We start from the raw sequence: 15,146 nt of genomic DNA, 5'->3' as shown, positions 1-15,146 counted from the left end.
AGTACTGAGCCTCGCTGAAATTAGGGCCTCAGCTTTGCAATCTGTGCGATGGGTGCAAATCTGTGTCCTCTTGACCACATGGCATGGCTGTGAGGAAAAAATCAAGTCCAAATAATTATAGATTTTTTTTTTAAGTAAACGGGGTGAATGGTGCTGTTGTTTTAGCTGTTGTCAAGCTGGTCCTTGGCTCATGGAAACCTATGCACAGCAGAATGACATGCTGCCTAATCCTGTGTCATCTCTGTGACTGGTTTGGGATCAGACAGTTGCTACCCATAAAATTTTCACTGGCTGATTTTCAGAAGCAGATTGCCAGCCCTTTCTTCCTAGTCCTTCTTAGTCTGAAAGCTCTGATGAAATCTGTTAAACATCTTTACAGCATGCAGGACTGTTAACAGCATGCAGGACTCCACTGATAGATAGCTGCACATGAAGGGCATTGACTGGGACTCAAGCCCAGGTCTCCCACACATAAGGGGAGAATTCTTCCACTGACCAGCAGTTCCCTCATGACAGTGGTACAGATTGGCATGGGTGGTGTTCTCTTTTCCCTCTCTAATACCAATTTCTGTAGCCATTTGTGGCAATCAGACTGAACATCACAACTATAGAAAATGTTGACCCAGGTAGAAGGAATTATGTGAAGAATACGGGTTTTTCTGTGGACATTCCCTGGTGGGATCAGATGTCTCAGCTGAGTGGCGGTCATGAATTCCTGTTCTCTCCTTTGCAGGCAACAGACAATGATGTGGGGACCTTTGGAGAAGTCAACTACTTCTTCACCGATGACCCTGACCGGTGAGACCTTGCCCCAACCCCCGGGTGGCACTCTGCCACTGGAAAACCTTGGTGCCCAGGGAGAGTGTTGTGCCCTTTTCCTTTCACTCCCTGCTAACACCCTCCCGGGAATCAGAACTCCTGGGCACCGTTAGGTTGATTGTGATTCAGTCTCTGTCATGTCTCCTAAACTCTGTGGGGCATCATTTCTCTGACTCTCAAGGATTAACCTGTGGCTTTGTGAATGACAACTGTGTCTCTGACATACCATCATCACCATCACCACCTCACTCCCGTCACCATCATCACCACCACTATTCTCAACACCATCACCAACTCATTACCACCACCATTACCAGCTCACTCTCCCTGTCACGATCACCACCACCATTCTCAACATCATCACCACCATCACTGCCTCCTACCACTACAACTACCATCATCACTACCATTATTCCCAACACCATCACCAGCCACCAACACCACCTCACTACCACCACCGTCACCACAATCACCACTGCCACTATTCTCAACACCACCACCACCTTATTACCACCACCGTTACCACACCACCATCGTTGTCAGCAACATCACCACCTCACTACCACCATCAACACTGTCACCAGTACCACCAAGGCCTGACTACCATCATTCTCAACACCACCACTACCACCACCACTATTGTCACCCTCACCACCACCCCACCGTCCTGCTACTACAACCACCACCGCCACCATCACCACCTACACTCTCACATGGCCATCACCCTCTCTGGTGCTGTATCACTGTCCCCAGTGCCATTATAGTCAACTGCTCCTGGCATTTGTCAAATGCTTTATAGATGTTGTCGCTCCTAATGTTCACAACTAAACGGGACAGAAACTCAATGGTAGACAGGATAATCGTTCCCGTCTTATAGAACTTGTTATATACCATCGAGTCAGAACCGACCCATAGCTGGTCCTTCTGTGGGTTTTCAGCAGCACTGACTTCCAGGGGAGGAGATGGCCTATCTTTCTCCTGCAGAGCAGCTGGCGGATTTAAACCGCGTACCTTTGGGTTGGCAGCACAAGTCCTTCCCACTAAGCCACCCAAAGTCCGTTTCATAGAAGAGGAAACTGAAGCTCTGGCTCACCACACAGCTGCTGTTACCTGCTCCACTGTCAGACGTAGCCAGCTTTGCCCTGTTGTCTAGCATGGTTCTGGACCATCTCTTTGCCTTTATTTCCCACCATTTTTAGTTATTCTTTCATTTTCAGTGTGATCAAAGGCCAAGGGGAATTCAGAGGCAGGTCGGCTTCTAAAAATGAAGTGTCTGATGCATTTGGAAGCCCAACAGGATGAGTAAAATAGTGGCTGTCAGTTTGGATTACCATTCCAGCTGCCCATGGACAATCAAGAATAGACAAGGAGATTGTTCGGTTTTCCTGGCTGTTCTCTGTCCCTCTGTAACCAGGGCCTCAAAAGAAGAGAAGGGAGCCCATGCTGGGGTGGCACCATGGAACAGGCTCTCCTTCTGGGGACCTGCATCCTCACAGCCTTGTCCTGGTCTTCTTCAATCTTCTCATCTCTTCCTTTGCCTTGGCCTGGGCTTTTTGGGTCTCTGAGCTGGACCCTTCTGGGTTTGGTGACTGAAATGATTGACCAGGTCAGAGCCTCCAAATATCACTGGACAACTAGGATCGGGTTCCAGGGGGGCATGCTCAGAGGAAGCTGGTAGAGATGCTATATCATTGACCCTTGATTCTTCCCAGGAGATTTCTGCCAACTTCTTATCCAAGGCTTGGAGCTCCTCGGTTGTGCTAACAGTTAACACACTTGTCTGCTAACTGAACGATTGAGCGTTCAAGTCTACCCAGAGGTTTTCACAATAAAGGCCTGCTTATTTACTTCTAAAAAGATCATCCACTGAAAAACACATGTATCCCAGTTCTGCTATTGATGCCCTTGGGGTCTCCACAGTCAGAGTGGACTTGACAGCAAATGGCACTGGTCCCCAAGCCCCAAACTTTTGAACAGAAGATATAGATGTACTCCTAAGAAAGGACACACACACACACACACACACACACACACACACACACACACACACTCTGTTTGCTTTGCTGTCTGTTTGAAATATTTAGGTATAAAACCTTGTGAGGTGACAGAATGATGTCTGGCCATTACACTCCTTTAATACCTAAATACCACCTATAGGTAGAAACTTCGAGTTCACAGCAAGAGGAGAATCATTTGCCTGGTTTTCTTCTTGGATTAAATCAACACATGCCTCCTGTCCTTTCAATATCTAGCCAACCACTCTACCCACAATGTGATCCTGGGCCCTCCCCACCTCCCACCCCTCCGTTCTTACAGCAAATGATAAAGACTCTGTTCTTTCTTTATTTTTCTTTTTCTTTCTTTCTTTCCTTTTTTTTTTTTTTTTGTCTGTTACCTTGGGCAGGGACAGGCAGTAACCGTAGGCTCTTACCCACAGTCTGCTTTAAACCTGGGCGTCCTCTCTCTCCCTCCTTCCTGCTGGACACAGGTTCTCTCTGGACAAGGACACGGGCCTCATTATGCTGATCGCCAAACTGGACTATGAGCTGATCCAGCGCTTCACCCTGACGGTCATCGCCCGGGATGGGGGTGGGGAGGAGACCACAGGCCGGGTCAGGATCAACGTGTTGGACGTCAATGACAATGTGCCCACCTTCCAGAAGGACGCCTATGTGGGTGCCCTGCGAGAAAACGAGCCTTCTGTCACACAGCTGGTGCGACTCCGGGTAAGACACGAGGGTGCCCCTCCATCCTGTCATCCATCCTGTCCTTCCCTTTGCACCTTCATCTTACCCTCTCCCTCAGAGGCCACTGCAGTGGACGCTATGCTCCTGTCCACTTGTGGCAAAGGATTCTGTCTGATAAAGGGTTAAATCCTCAGCCTGCTGTGAGCCCCACCCATGTCTGTAATTGTGTTGAGCTACATAGGTTCTATCTCAGCATAAGCTTCAGGCCACCACTTAGCAAAGGGACGTCTACCTCCCTTGGACCTTAAATGAGGAGCGGTCCCTTCTGAGGTCCTCCGTCAAGCCCTTTGATGTCTACTTAGAAACAAGACTTACTTCCGCTGGAAGGACCAGCAAAGACCTTGGGATACAGGAGGGAGACAGGCAGGGAGGAGCTGGCGGTCTGGTGGAGTGAGGGAGTGAATTAGCCACAGAGCCAGGACTAGAACTCAGAACTCTACACTCCAAGGGTCCTCCTGCCACATTTCTTCCAGGCTCCAGTGATCTTTGACCAAACTCATACTACTCAGGTCATTGCTGTCAAGTTAGAACCGACTCATAGCTGACCCTCCAGCAGGTGGTCAGAGATTGTAAGTCACACGGGAGAAGATAGAGTGTCCATCTTTCTCTTATGGAGCAGCTGGCAGATTTGAACTGCGAGCTTTTGGGTTGGCAATGCATCTGCTTGCCCGCTAGGCCACCAGAGCTCTGACAATCTTAATGTCCTTGCTCTTCTCTCTCCACTCTTCACGTTCTGAATGACAGGACCCAGAGGCTCCACGTGGAGCTTGTCTCTGATGCAGATACGGATGAAGGCAAGGGTGGAGGAGTGGGTGTGAGGATACACAGAAGACAGGATCATGTGCCCGTCCCCCTCCGGCATTCTGTGGAACCCGTAGGACCCTGCCCTACCCCCTCCCCAAGGTCACACGATCCTCTTGAGACTGTCTAGGGTCAAAACAGACTGGAAAGAAGCTGATTAATCCTGCCTTCCCCCAAAGAGAACCAAGGGGAGGAGGATCCCAGCACCATCCCCAGTGCTGCTCCCATCCTTGCCGCTGTGCAGTCGGCCTCTATTAGACACCTACACGGAGCCCAGCACTCTGGCCTGCAGCTCTGCCCAACAATCACGTATCAGGAGAGGCCTTCTCTCTTGGAGTGGACAGTCCATGGAAGCAGATATGGGACAGATCTTTCCAGCCAGCTAGGAGGGGACCGGAGGGGTGCACAGAACACAAGTCTTCATGCAGCAAAGGTGGTTGTGGGTTGAAGGGTTTAAGCTGAAGCTAAAGTTTAAGGTTTAGTTTTATCAGGTGTGGGGTGACCATCTCTGTCTTCTGGGTAAGCACCAGTGTTCCCCTTTTCTTCTTAGCTCCACCCCCCACACCAGCCTGCCCTCTAGATTTCCCAGGATACCCTCTCTCCCCAGCACATGGAGGGGGTCCAGGTGTCTGTGCAGGCCAGAAGGGGCCTCCAGCTTAGTTCTGGGGGCTGGATCACCCACAAAAGGAGCTGTCCTGTGTGGAGTCTGAGAAGGGCCAGTCCCCTCCTGCCCACCTTCCTCCTGCCCAGGGGCTTCTGGGAGCTCAGGGGCCCTGTATTGTCTTTCCCTCCAGGCCACAGATGAAGACTCCCCTCCCAACAACCAGATCACCTACAGCATCGTCAGCGCCTCTGCCTTTGGGAGCTACTTCGACATCAGCGTGTACGAGGGCTATGGAGGTATGTGGGGGCTACTGTTTCGGGAGGCGACTTTCTTTTCTTTCCCTGGGAACCCCGGACCACTCAGGGGCTGCCTGCGGGCCCCAGTCAGCTAAGGCACCAGGAATTGGAGGCTGTCCTCCTGAAGGATTCCAGTCTTAGATCAGCCCGGTGTTTCTCTAGATCTTAAGCCCACAGTCAGCGCTGCTACAAAGCACCATCCAATGACCCTCAAATTGCTGTGGGCCCCTCTTTCTTGCCAAGACTGCCCTGAGATAATCTATGGGGGTGGAGGCTTATTCATCAAGGTTCCCTATCCTTTGGGTGCTTCTGTGGCCCTTCCTGGTCATACCAACAACAGAGAAAAACAAAAACATTGCAGTCTAGTCAAGTCTGATTCATTTGGTCAGAATGGAACTGTGCTCGGTCCATAGGGTTATTTAAGGTTATGACCTTCCAGAAACATTACCTCCAACCCTTTCTTCTGAGGAGCCACTGAGTGGGTTCGAAACATTAACCTTTGGGTTAACAGTTGAAGACTAAATGGTTTGTGTGCCCCAGGGTTTCTTCAGCCTTGGCCTCCTGGCTTTTCAGCTACCACGCCAGCCCCGCTAGGCCCAGGCCTAGTTCTGCAGTGTGGACCTTGCGCTGCTGTGATTCTCAATCCCTCGAGCCCTGGCAAGGAAGAGATTCAGCAGCCTCAAGTCCTAAGATCCCAAGAGACTTTATCATGTTTTCAAATGAAGCAATAAGGCCCAGAGATGGGGCGTGACTTGGCTGGGGTCACACAGCAAAGCTGTGAGGATGGCACCTGAGCCCATAATGATATGGCTGTGGACTCCCTCACCAGCCTCATCTCCATGCACCCCCATCCTTGAGGGGATCCAGTACCTCTTGGCATCCTCTTCACTTCCAGGAGGCACCTGTCCTCTGTGCCTTTGCAAATTCTGTTCCTGCTCCTCGAAGGCTCTTCCTCCCTCCCTGCCGCTGGGCCCTCCTCCCTGAGGAGTTAAGCCCATAAGCTCTGGGGAACCTCAAGAACTGCCCTAAGGAGCTTCCCTGGCTCCTGAAGACCACAGTAGCTGCCCTTGAGACAGACCAAATGTGAGATGGCATGACCTGAGCCACTCACTCTTTCCTCCCCACTCCTCCCACCCTCAGTGTGTCCGAGAAAATCCACTCCTGGAAATTGCCATCTCAGCCCCAGGTGCTGTAGCCTGTGGTCTCTCTCTTTAATCCATGCCCTCATTTAAGACACTCAGACTCCTCATGCCTGCCCTGGCCTGCCCTCTCCTTGGCTAGAGGAACCCCTAGGGTTGGCCTTACCAAAGCAATAATTTTGTTTCCATTTTCCAAGTAGTCATTCCACTTTAATATCGTTTAATACCTTTGCAGACCATGCATGTCCCATCCCCACCCAGAAGCCAATATACTCCCCCTCCCCTGCTGAGTATTCACAATTTAGTACAAAGGGTAGCTAATAGTCAGGGTTCAGATTGGATAGTCGAGGCTGCGGGGGCATTTGAGGCTCAAGGCAATGGTTCAGCTGCCCCCAGATCTTACCTCTCAGCCTATGTCTGAGACAGATTTTTGGTGTTAAGGGCTCTTTACCCCCTTCCAGAGGGTAAAGACTGCTACTCTGTAACCCTGAGTGCCCCTCACCTTCTCCAAGGCCAGGACCCATAGGGCAAAGTGAGGAGGGAAGGGGGAGAAGAAAGAGAGAAAAGCTGAAAAGGGAGGAAGTGGGTCAGAGGAGGAAAGGAGGAGCTGTCCGTGTCTCACTGCCTGGCACCTCAATGCAGGGTAATAACTGAGGGAAGAGCTCTGTTCATTTGAAGGGCTTCAGGTATGACCGGTTTCTCTAAGCTGCTTCTAGATTAATCAGGAAGGATAAAGTACCGATGACAAAGTCAGACAGACAGACAGGGCAGCAGGCAATACAGCTTACTGAGCAGGGACCTGGCTCTAGATTCAGACACTCCTGGGCTCTGGTGTCAGTTCTGTCATCGCTGTGTGGCCTCAGACAAGTGATGGAGCCTCTCTGAGCTTGGTTTCCTCATCTGTATAATGGGCTAATAATCATCGTCCCATGGCTTAGCATTGTGGCTGGCACACATCAGGCAGTCAATGGACACGAGATCTTTACGCTCCAGAAGTTTGGGGTCAGGCTAAGCAGAGCTGGCCTCGGCTGTGCCAGCCTCTCTGACCACTGGGAGGCATGGGGGGGAGGGGTTCTGACGTCTGCTTACAGAGGCCTGGGGGCCTGTTCCTCCTGTTTCAGTGATCAGCGTGAGCCGCCCTTTGGACTATGAGCAGATTCCCAACGGGCTGATTTACCTGACGGTCATGGCCAAGGATGCTGGCAACCCCCCTCTCAACAGCACTGTACCCGTCACCATCGAGGTGTTCGTAAGTATCCAGGGACAGTGGCCTTGTTCCTCCAACAGTGATGTCGAGTGCTCCCTGGCTAGCCTGGGCCGGGGGCAGGAAACTGTGTCCCCTTCCTGGCTGACCCCACAGTCCAGGTAATTGTCTGACAAGCCATCCCAAAGGCTGACCCCAAGCAAACCCCCTCCATTGCTGCAACAAACAAGCTACTTACTTCCTAGAACAGGCTACCAGGGAAAGCCCAGGGCCCTGAGCTTCAAGATGAGACACAGTACCCTGCCCTGGCTTTACTAGGAGGGGCAGGGGGGGGGGGCGGTCAGGAGACCCCCTGATGGGGAACAGGAGCTGGGGGTCGAGCAGGAGAAAATGTCACAGGATCCTTTCCCATCAGCCACACTCTGTGAAGTTCAAGGAAATTACTAGAAGGTCATCCCTCTTCCAGCTCTCCCTCTATCCCCCTCTTTCTATGCTTTTTCACCCCTTTCTTTTCCACTCCTCTGAAGATCTAAAGGGGCCTGAAACCAAACCACAGCTTGTCTGACATGAATATCAAACACACCTTAGTGCTTTTCGTGTCTGAAATTATCAGCCACTGAATCCATCTCCACGCCGGCTCATTGGCCCCGCGCTGCTCCCCCAGCGAGCCCGGGCCGCGGAGCGCCGTCTGACAGCCGGCTGCTCCCCCCGAGACCTCCCCACACGTGCTGTGCACAGCCTGCCCCCACGCAGCCGTGTTGATGGAAGAGTTAGTGCATTACCGGCTCCGCAAGGATTAGATCAGAGTGTCAGGTTAGGAGATACGCTGTGATTTGACATAAGCTCAGAAAATCACAGCCTGGAGCAGGCTTGCTGGATAACCTTCCTGTCACAGGCGACTCCAGCAGCAACCCCGGTGCAGCCAAGCCCTGACTTTAACAAGCCTCATCCTCTCGACCAGAGGCCAGAGCTCCAGGGCCTGGCTGGCTCCCGGGAGAGAGGCCCTTGTCTGGGGATGTTAGCTTGCTGGGGACCTGGAGCTGGAGATGATGGGGAAGTCAGGGTGCTGACTGCCAGGTGGGCATGTATTGGCTACAGGGTTTACAGGTGACTTGTGATGAGATGTTTGAATCCACCAGCCACTTTGAAAGAGGAAGATGAACAATCTCTTACGCAAAACAAACACACCAAAAAACAACCAAAAAAACCCCACCACCCTAAAACCAAACCCAGGAGCAGGTCAGTTATGAGTTGGTTCCAGCTTCATGGCAATGCGTTTGTTTGGGGGAAGGTGGGATTCTGAGAACAGCAAAGAGGGCTCAGAGCAGAGAGTCTGGGGCTTGCTTCCAGGTGCATAGAATCCTGCCTGGCTTTAGCCCACAGCATCCCACCTTCCCCCAAAGGGCTGAGGGCCATACCGATGCAGCAGAATGCATTCCTGGCTCCTCATGACCACATCCTGGTATTCTCACATAGCCTTGACCCTGACACTCACCGCAGCTCCCAAACCTTCCTTGACCCTGGTCACACTCATTGCCTCAGCAGATGCAGCCCACCCCCTTTTGTCTTAATTAACTAGTGCTGCCATAACAAAACAAACAAAAAAATTCATAAATTAGTGGCTTTAAAGAACAGAAATTTGTCTCCTCACCGGAGACTGAAAGTTCGTTCTGTGGCTTCGTGCCTCTTCTGGTTTCCGAGGACTGCTGTCAATCTTCAGCCTCACCACTTGTCCTCTGTTCCTCTATCTCTCAGTGTCCATGCTGCTCTGTTTAGAGCTCAGAAATTATACTCAGTTTAGGACCCACCTTACTCTAACATGGCCTCATTAACATAACAAAAGAAAACCTGTAACAAAACAGGATCTTGTTCAAGGCACAGGGGCCAGGACTTCAGTACCTGTGTTGAGGGCATCCCGCTTGGCTCCACAAGCCCTCCATTCCTCCTGGGCGCACAGTGCAGCAGCGGGTCCAGAGCAGATAGGGGCCTGCTCCACCCCCAGGGAGACAATGAATGGAGGCAAGGGTATGCTTGAGGGTTGGAAACCTGACTCAGCCACCCTCTGGCTGTGTGACCAACAACCTCTCTGAACCTCTGTTTCCTCACCTGCAAGATGGGAACAGTCATGGTACCTGTCTCATGATAGTGTCCTGGGAATTAAATGATGAGCATTCAGGTGGCATCTGGCACCGGGAAATGCTAGCCATCACGTTGGCTGAGACAGACAGCATCCCAATGACGGCATCCAGTCCCTATGTATTGGCTGTGCTGATGGGGACGACAGCGTGTAAGCTGGGGCCGAGAAGGGTCCTTCTAGGCTTTGGGGACACTGATGAAGGGTGGGGCTCAGGGAAGTAAGATGAGATTTTCTACAGCAGCTCAGGGATGAGCAGGCGTGACTGGCCAAATGGAAACTAAGATGTGTTAAACTCCACAGTGTGCTGGGCCCATACACACTGCAGTGTCTTGTAATCCCTTTACACAGATGAGGAGAGGCTCTGGGAGAAGAACAGCTGGCCTGAGGTCGTCAGTACCTTCATCACTAGCTAGGAGGCAGGGCTAGGGTCTGAACCCAGACCTGTCTGGTTCCTGAGTTCACACTCTTACCACCTCACGCACAGACTTAGGAACTTCTTGCTTTTATGAGCATGAGGCCGTCACATCTCAAGCATCTGTCCTAGTGCACGTGAACTTCCTGGTTGCTGGTTTGATGCAGGTTGTCGTGTGGTGGGTCCGCGCTTCGTATTGCCAGTCTACTCTTGGGCAGCTCTCCGTGGGTCTCGGAGTACCCTTAATGGGATCTTGGAACTCAGAAATTGCCCCATACTGTCCATAACCATTCATAACCTTCCATAACCAACCAGGGGTTCTTTCCCTAGACTGTGCTGTTTAAAAAACAACCAAACAGAAAAGTCATTGCCATCAAGTCAGAACTGACTCATGCATAGGTGACCCTCCAGCGGCTCTTTCAAGAGGCTGTGAGTCACAGGGGAGGACATTGCCTGTCTTTCTCCTGTGGAGCTGCTGGTGGACCTAAACCACCAATGAGGCACCGTCTGTGAGTTAACAGTACAACGTTCCATAGACTGCACCACCAGAGCTCCCCAAAGGAGGCGCTCTAGTCCACTCCAAGCGCTTCAGATGGGTCCAGAACAAGAGGACGGCCAGGCTGCTGGGCCCCTTACCCATTGTGAATGAGAGAATGGCCAGCAGCCCCACAGCTGATGTTAGAAAGCGCACCCCCACATGCAGGGGCAGGTGGACAGGACCCCACCCTCCCTCCGTCAGAGGCCAGCCCACCCCATGGAAGGGACACGATTTTCAGAGCCCCTCAGGGGTGCCCTGAGTCACTAGTGGTCGGCACTTCCCTTCCGGCAGCAGGAGGATCTGGAACAAAGACAGATGCTGCCTGGGCTGTGAAGCGAGAATTGTCTGTGGGGGCCAGTGGACAGTGTCTGAGGCCCACGCTTGAAAAGGTCACTGCCTTCAGGTTGATTTTGCACGTGGGTGATTTTTAAGTAGCTGTCACTTGGCTAAGCCGCTGGCTTCTTCCACAAAGGGATTTTCTCCCAACTAGAAAAGGAGGGGAAGAAAAAAAAAGCAGCCAGCTGACGATGAAGTAGTTGGTGGTGACGCTTAAGGGACAAGGTGGGGGGTGGGGAGAGGCACAGCACAGAGCTGGAGCCCTGGCAGGAAGAAGGAGGGGGCGAGAGGAGCCAGGTGATTCCTTTTCATCCACTGCTTGTTGGTTTTTAATAAAGAAGTCAAACTCGGTTTGTAGATTTCCCATTAGGGGACAATAAGCTTTTGGAGTGGGAGCCGCTGAATTAGAACTAATAGTGAATGCAGCGCCAGGATCCGGGGAAATATCACCGCTAATAAGTTTCTGCCTCGTGCTCTGTCACTGACATTCTCAGCGCTGTTTCGTGCAGTCAAGCAGAAGCCTTAAATATATATGTATATGGGCACTCATGCCCATGCCATGGGTCAAGGCCAGGGCAGTGCCCAGTGCAAGGTGAGGGTGCTGGATGCCACATGAGTCCCGAGACCCCAGAAGGACAGGGTGACATCAGCCAGGGTGCTGTTGAGAGCCGGCAGACAGATTGGGAAGAAGGTGGTCTTTCATTTCTAGGCACTGAAATTCTAGCAGGTGGGTTCTTTCTCTAAAGCCACAAGTCTGCTCGGCAGAGTCCTCTTTCCTGCTCGCTCAGCCGGAAGTGCCTGCAGCACAGAAGGGCTTCACGTGGGCATCATGTCGGCATCGTGCCCTCTACGAGCCTTCCCTTCCATGGGGCGATGAGCCGTTAAGAGTGAAGCCCCAAGAAACTTACCTTAAACTCTCTGCTATCGAGTCTGTTCCAGCTCATGGAGACGGCTGTGGTCAGCATAGAACTGACTTCACTGAGAATTCTTGGCTGTGATTTTACAAAGGAGATTGCCAGGCCTCTTTTCTATAGTTTGAATTTCAGCCCGTAGGGTGAGGAAGTGTAGGGCAAACGGTTTGTCCACCAGGGGCTGCAATGTAAAGATGGCCTAGGGGGTGCGTGCTGCTTCCAAGTGACCCTTGAGCCACTGAGCTGGTGCCCAAGCTGGCCCTGTAGGAAAGGGGGGACTGAGTTCTATGGGCCAGCAAGGGTTCCTTACAGAGAGAACAAGAGGATTCTTGTTGAGTGATTGCAAAAGGTACTTGGAGAGGATGAGAGTTTTAAAAGGTAGGGAAGCTTTTCCTTGATTGAAGAGAAGGGAGGTGGGGCCGATAGCAAGAGCAGGAACCGGAAGCCACAGCCTTTGCTCCAGGGCTGCACTCCCAGAGGATGCACCCCACCTGGTTCAGGCCCCAGCCACACTCCATCTCCCGCCCCCCAGCCGTGCCAAGTCACTGGGATGAAGCCTGGGCCACTGAGGAGTGCTGGGGTGGGGGACCTGGAACAGCCTTTGCTCAGGGGCACAGAAACCTTGTTCCTAGATAGATGCGCATTCCTGCATATACTTGCCTACAGCCAGCTCCAGGGAAGGAGTTCAGGCCCTGGAAGAAATCACCTGAACTTTCCATCCTTCCATCTGCCTGCAGCTTACCTACTTCTGTATCTTCTCGGTTCGGTTGTCCTTTTTTCCCTTAGTTTTTGAAAGGTCTTCTAGAAGCTTCTACCGTCCTCTTGACTGAGCTGAGAAGGCAGGTCTGAGAAAGCAGCCCTAGTGTGGGGGCAGATGAGTGAGGGTGGGAGTGCAGGAGCAGAGCCTGGAGCGCAGCTGGAAGCTGGAGAGAAGGGTAGAGGCTATAAGGGGTATGGAGAGCAGGAAGAACTAGGGGAGCTGAGAGGCTTGGGCAATTCCAGATGCTGCCCCCTTCCTCTCCATCGTCTCCCCTCCCTGGTTCATTGGGTCCTGTGTGTTTTCCAAGGCCTCTCTTGCCTCTTTTTGAACCACAGCCTAATCATAGGGACCCTCACTCTCCTGTCTCCCCCATGAGCAGTCTTTGGTGCCCAGACGTACCCGTCCCACCCCTGGATACCAGCCTTGGACAGCTGAGCAGCCTACGGGCCTCCCTGCCTCCTCTGAGCCTGTCTATTTCTCTTCCAGGACGAGAATGACAACCCGCCGACCTTCAGCAAGCCTGCCTACTTCGTGTCTGTAGTGGAGAACATCATGGCAGGTACTGGCCTGCGGGGAGGGCCAGAAGGCAGGCAGCCCACCTTCACAGGGCGCTTGTGGGTAGTCTGCATCCAATGGTGGTCAGGGTGGCAGGAGGGGATGGGAGCCAGAGGTCTGGAGGGCGCAGTCTCAGATCAGAGAAAGGCTGACCCCCAGGCCAGGATCCCCCCAAGGTTGAAATGGAAGAGACCAGACATTAAACAGAAAATAAAAACCTCACAGTTCCAGTGGTAAAGAAGATATTTAAGATGGAAATGGAGGACAATAAACATAGACGAATTAAATATAGAGCTTCATCTCTTTTCCATTCAAAATAAAGCTGAGAATTTGAGTGTGTTTAATGTGGTGGGCAGTCAGGGAAGGGTGGAGAATAGGCCTGAGGACTGGCCTGTGTCATCTGCCCTGGCAACCCTGTCCCTTCACAGCCCAGGGGTCTCAGGCATACGAGTGGTTGCTGGGCCTGCTCCTATCACTTAGACACCCCAGTGGGCAGGTTTCCTGGCTCCCCAAAGACTGATCACTGGGAGGAAGGTGCCTATGTCTTCCCCTCTGGGGCCCTGAGCAGACTCCCTCTGTCCCCTTGTCTCCTGGAAGGAGCCACAGTGCTATTCCTGAATGCCACTGACCTGGACCGCTCCCGGGAGTACGGCCAGGAGTCCATCATCTACTCCTTGGAGGGCTCCTCCCAGTTCCGGATCAACGCCCGCTCAGGTGAGCCCACCTAGCCCTTCCCGCTGTGCTCCTGCCTTCCTACTCTGCTCTGGGACCTGCCTCCCCTGCCGGTGTCTCTTCCCTCTCTCAGGACACCTTGTGAGCAAGCCAGCCTTGAACACCTGGTTTTATCTTTGAAGCAGATAAAATAGTTGTTGTTATTGTTAAGTGCTGTCAAGTCATAGACGACTCATAGTGACCCTATGAATAAAAGACCTGACCAATTTATAACTTTCATTATTTCTCCAAGTTCATAGGGTTTCCGGAAGCAAGCTATTTTGGAAGTGGATGCCACTCCTGCTTCCAAGCTTGTTTTAATCGGGGAGCTCCACCAAATACTGTCCACCATGGGTGACCAATATTGCATTTGATGCATCCGATAAAATATAAACTTATAAAATACCTTAGAATCTTATAAACTCCCTACCAGCTAGGTCACCAGAGTTGAGTTATAAAAAAACCGTAGTGCTTTTTGGAGGCAGGGAAATCAGAGCTTCCTTTCTCATACTTCGAGCATGTTGCTAGGAGAGGCTGTTCTTTGAAAAGGGGTATGACGGTTGGAAAGGTGGAGGGTCAGAGAAGGAACAGAAGACCTCCAGTGGGATGGATTGATACAGTGACTGTAGCAACGGGCTCAAGTGCATCAGAGACAGTGAGGACGGCCCAGGATAGGAAGGGCTTCAGATCCTGTATTCGAGTCAATGGCATCTAATGACAACAACAAATTAACCAAGTAAAACATTTACTATTGAGTAAACAAGCAATTTTTAAAATCGCAGCATCATGAGTTTATCCACTAGAGGAATTATTTAAGAGGGAAGAGTCCTGTGATATTTAAAGTGTGTTGTTTTCAAAAAAGGTTGTTACAAACCACTTCTGGGAACACCTTTCTTCAAGCCTGAGTGTCTTTCTCCCGCGGCTGCAACCTAACACTCACATCTGACTCCTCTTCACAGTCCTTGTTGGACAGGACACTGTGCCTCAGTTTCCCCATCTGTAAAATGTTGTTCCTGCTGCTAACTACCGCCGAGCAGACCCTCAGCGACTCTGCACGACAGGACCTGTGACCCACAGGGTTCTCTCTCACTGACCGCCGTTTTGGATGTAGATCACCAGGCCTGCCTGCCTTGTGCATCTCACTTCAAGCGCTGCTGAAGCAAACCTCCACTGTCA

General features: G+C 51.8%; 1 protein-coding gene across 1 annotated transcript in view; it reads left to right on the top strand.

The window, feature by feature from the left end:
• Nucleotides 1-15,146, top strand: part of CDH23 (cadherin-related 23) — a 523,436-nt gene that overhangs the window by 342,294 nt on the left and 165,996 nt on the right. Inside the window, exons 13-18 of the mRNA XM_006889037.1 lie at nt 734-798; nt 3,308-3,545; nt 5,162-5,267; nt 7,528-7,655; nt 13,191-13,263; nt 13,857-13,973. Coding sequence (XP_006889099.1) covers nt 734-798; nt 3,308-3,545; nt 5,162-5,267; nt 7,528-7,655; nt 13,191-13,263; nt 13,857-13,973 — 727 coding nt within the window. The remainder of the gene's footprint in view (nt 1-733; nt 799-3,307; nt 3,546-5,161; nt 5,268-7,527; nt 7,656-13,190; nt 13,264-13,856; nt 13,974-15,146) is intronic.

Source organism: Elephantulus edwardii, unplaced genomic scaffold (assembly GCF_000299155.1).
Source record: "Elephantulus edwardii isolate Elephantulus edwardi_28Jun2011 unplaced genomic scaffold, EleEdw1.0 scaffold00074, whole genome shotgun sequence".
NCBI lineage: Eukaryota > Metazoa > Chordata > Mammalia > Macroscelidea > Macroscelididae > Elephantulus > Elephantulus edwardii.
The sequence above is the reverse complement of the archived record's forward strand: the minus strand, read 5'-3'. Positions and strand labels throughout refer to the sequence as shown.